We start from the raw sequence: 4,204 nt of genomic DNA, 5'->3' as shown, positions 1-4,204 counted from the left end.
TATAAAATAATATTAAATAGATGAGAAGAAAGAAGAGGAAGAAGAAGAGAAAAAGAGAAAGTGAGAGAATTTCTCCGTTGTTTATTCCAATGGAGTAAACCACTATTTATACAAATACAAGAGTAAAATATTAAGAAACTAAAAAAAAAGGAAATTAAGAAAAGAGGAATGTTGATTACAATTAATAGTAATAAATAAAAGATTTGGGCATCCACATAATTAGTAATATTTATATCCATAAATTAATTTAAATATATATAACACATCAATTTATTTAGAATATTTTATGGAAGAAAAAAAACTATCTATATGGTTGATAATATTTAAGAGAAATAGCGTGTTGAGTTATTAGTTTAATAAGACACCAATTTTTCACCGGTGATCATAATTCTTATATATGTTGCATTTTATTCAAAATGAAATGTAGCTAGCCTCCAAATTTATGATCTACTCACATCTGAATCATCATCATTGATGGCTTTAAAATTAAAAGGTGATGAATGGTTGGGGCGATATATATATAGGTGGTTGAGAGGATGATCCATGGACCCAAGTATGGGAAATACAGTTGACGGGCCCTAAGAGATTAAATCGAAGAGTCATTGCTACGTACGTACTGCATTGCTATAATAATTAAGTGTAATTAGTATCATCATAAATAGTCTTTCTCCAAAATACAACACCGACAAAATGCTCAATTATCAACAATGATGTTGATGTAAATCCTATTGTAATATTGTGTTTGTATAACACAGTCCTATCAAACTTATTATATACATGCACACATATTATTTCATTGCCAGTATAGTTGACATTATACACATATTAAGAAGACATATTAGAAATTTTAATATTGTCCAATAAATTAAAGAGACTAATTAATAAATTGAATTTAATATAATATTTCTACTACATATATTATATATAGTTTTTTATAACACGTACTGTTCGTAAAACTGAAAAACTACTTTTCCAAAATAATATTGTTATATGATGAATTCCACATCACATATCACATTACTCATATGTATATATAGTGCCACACAAAAAATAAAAAATTGTAAAAATATATATAATACATATATATATATATATATAAGTCGGCTTCATAAAATCCTTGCTGTCTACTGAATTTGGCACATAACATTGCAAAATTGCTATAATAAGACGAATCACAAATTTGTAATATGCTCTTACAAACTAAACAAGAGAAAGCTTTTAAAAAAAAAAAAAACTAAAGATGAGAAAGAAACAACAGAAAAAATACACTAATTGCATTATAATTAAGTCGGTCATTATCAAATTTATAACAAAAATAATTAAAACAAAACAAACTAAAGTAAGGGAAAAAAGCTCACTAAGGTTAAGCTTCAAAAATATTAGTGGACTACCTAAACCCACTTTAAACATGTTCTTGCTTATCATGGCAAAACGTATAACGAACAAAAAGAAAAACAGCAAGGATTGCATAGTACTGTTTCTTTTGCTATTAAAGGATTAAAACGTTACAATTAGATTAAAAAAGAAAAAATCAGAGATCACATACTCAAGACTATATGTTTTTTGTTCAAAAGAATAGGCTAAGGGGAAGTTGAAACGCATGCAGGCGGGTTTTGAATACCGGAAACGGTGGGCTGGACATTCTTACACTCAGAGCTGATTGGTCCTTCGGCACCACTGTACTTCAAATCAATGTCTTGCATCTCCACATTCTGGCATGGCAGCCCACTACTACAAACTAGTTTCACCGCCATAGCTGTGGACGAAGACCCTCTAATATTCTTGAAACTCACTCCACTGATCTGAACACGCGAGGGTAATTTTGAATCACATTGATTCCATGGGCAATACTCTTGATCAATTAGCACCGGATTCCCCACCCCATCCATTATAATGTCCTCGAAATGCAAATCAGTGGCCCTTCCCTCGTGAGAATGAGGCCACGTCTTGATCCTCACGCCGTTTTGGGTGTTCTTAAGCACGCAGTTCTTCACGGTCACTCCACTGACCGGCTCCTCGTTCGGATATTTTCCAAGGCTTCCAATGCTGATGCCGTGGCCAGGTCCGCAGGTGACCTTGGAGATTGTTATTTGGTTGCTTCCTTCGCCCACCGAGACACAGTCGTCGCCCGTCTCAATATGTGAGTCCAACACTTTAACGTCACTCGAACGACCTATGTGGATTCCATCTGTGTTGGGACTGTCTTCAGCGGCAATGATTTTCACGTGTTGAAACGTTAGATTTTGGCATCCTAATACGTTCACGTGGAATTGCTTACTGTCTAGGGATGTTACTTCTTGGACTAAGGAGTTTGTTACGAAGTTGAATCTTACATTCTGTTTTAAAATAAAAATTTGTTAAGCCATTGATTAACATGTAAAAAACTAACACATTAATTATTATTAGAGATGATAAATTAATTATGAACTTACAATAGGGAGGTCCTTACAGTACTCATCCTCATCACATTTTTTGCCCCAAGTGTTTTTTCCCTGGCCATCGAAAATGCCACCGCCGGAAACAGTGAGGTAGTCGATGTACTCGAAAGCGATCCAAGTGTCACCTCCTTTAAAGTTTTTGTCAACCGGTGGTGCCTGCAATATCCCTTGAAGATTAAACTCAATGGGAGCTTTACAGGGTCCTTGTAGAGACGCGTTACTTAATTTGAATATCCCCTTAGGCACCACCACTTTACTTGGACTACTAGAAGAACATGCATCTCTCCAACCTTTCAGCAAAGACTATAAATAACAGAGATAATATATACTATCATACGTACAAAAACTACGAGTTAATAATACTTAACATAATGATTAACAGCTCTATTACCTGAGTTATATCATCGTTAGGCAATATCGTTCCATTGTTTGTCACATCAAATAGGCTGTAATATTGTTGAGAGTTTGCAATATTAGATGACACCACCAAGAGGAATGTAGCCATTATACCAATTATGTTGATGATGATCGGCTTCTTGATACCCATATTGTTTTTTTTTTTTTTTTATGCTTGCTACTTACCTGTACGAAACTCCCTCTCTTTATATATACAATAGGTATCTCTCCTAATTTTTACAATGCATCTATATATTTGATTCCAACGGTCACATTAATTACTTGCTTTAATTAACTATTATATATATTAATGTAACAAATCCATTTACAGTGGCTTAAACGAGACGAGACCTTTTAATAGGAGAAATGATAAAAGTTTTATAAAATAATATAATATAGATTAGAAGAAAGAAGAAGAAGAGAAAGAGAAAGTGAATGAGATTTTTCAAGTTGTTTATTCCAATGGGGTGAATCCCTACTTATACAAATACAAGAGTCAAATATTAAGAAACTAAGAAAAAATAAAATTAAGAAAAGAGGAATGTTGATTACAATTAGTGGTAATAAATAAAAGATTTGGACATCCACATAATTATTAATATTTATAACACTCCCCCTTGGATGTCCATAATAATTGCCTCATTAAAAATCTTCCTGAGAAAAGAAAAAGAGTATAGTGTAAACTAATTACCCTCATTTAGGCATTCGTAGAGAGATCTTCTAATCGATGAATTTCGATCTTGTTTGTCGTCTTCTCAAATGTTGATGTTGGTAATAACTTTGTGAATAAGTTTACAAGATTGACACTTGATTGAATTTGTTGAACACCAATATGCATTTTCTTGAAACGTATAAAGAAGAATTTGGTGAAATATGTTCTAACTCTATCTCCTTCAATGTACCCTCCTCTAAGTTGAGCGATGGAAGCAGTATTATCTTCATAGAGAACTGCTTGGGTTGATACTTCTTTACTAGTGCAATCCATATGTTTCCCGAATATGCTATGACAATGATCTCACTGTTGGGTTTTATGCCCTAAATAAACTCATTTCAATATAATCAGATTTACTTATTAATATAGATCAGAAATAACATTTAATGTTGCATGGTTCACATGATTTATTTCATGATTATATGTACATAATGTATAAATTCATCTGAAACCCTTTTCACATACTTGATCCTGTTTATTGTGCCGTCAACACATTGGAAAGTAAACATGACTATGTGAATAAAGTTTCCTAGATTTATCAGACACAGGGTTTTACTGATATGATAATCTACAATAAGAGTTTACTTGTATTTGGAGAAATACTATGTTCTTTCCAGAACATTGGTTAAAGTAAAGCTCAGGTTGGATGCATGGAGTA

General features: G+C 32.7%; 1 protein-coding gene across 1 annotated transcript; it reads right to left on the bottom strand.

Annotated features, from left to right (window-relative positions):
* Positions 1–1,453: 1,453 nt before the first annotated feature.
* LOC115700792 (exopolygalacturonase) lies at positions 1,454–3,151 on the bottom strand. The gene is made up of 3 exons (XM_030628439.2): positions 2,830–3,151; positions 2,433–2,741; positions 1,454–2,336 (listed from the first exon to the last, which is right to left on the bottom strand). Exons 1-3 carry the CDS (start codon positions 2,983–2,985, stop codon positions 1,581–1,583), a joined length of 1,221 nt encoding a protein of 406 aa, XP_030484299.1. The 5' UTR covers positions 2,986–3,151; the 3' UTR covers positions 1,454–1,580.
* Between the last annotated feature and the right edge of the window lie 1,053 nt (positions 3,152–4,204).

The sequence above is a fragment of the Cannabis sativa genome, chromosome 8, assembly GCF_029168945.1.
Source record: "Cannabis sativa cultivar Pink pepper isolate KNU-18-1 chromosome 8, ASM2916894v1, whole genome shotgun sequence".
NCBI lineage: Eukaryota > Viridiplantae > Streptophyta > Magnoliopsida > Rosales > Cannabaceae > Cannabis > Cannabis sativa.
This window is presented reverse-complemented; position numbering and strand designations above follow the sequence as displayed.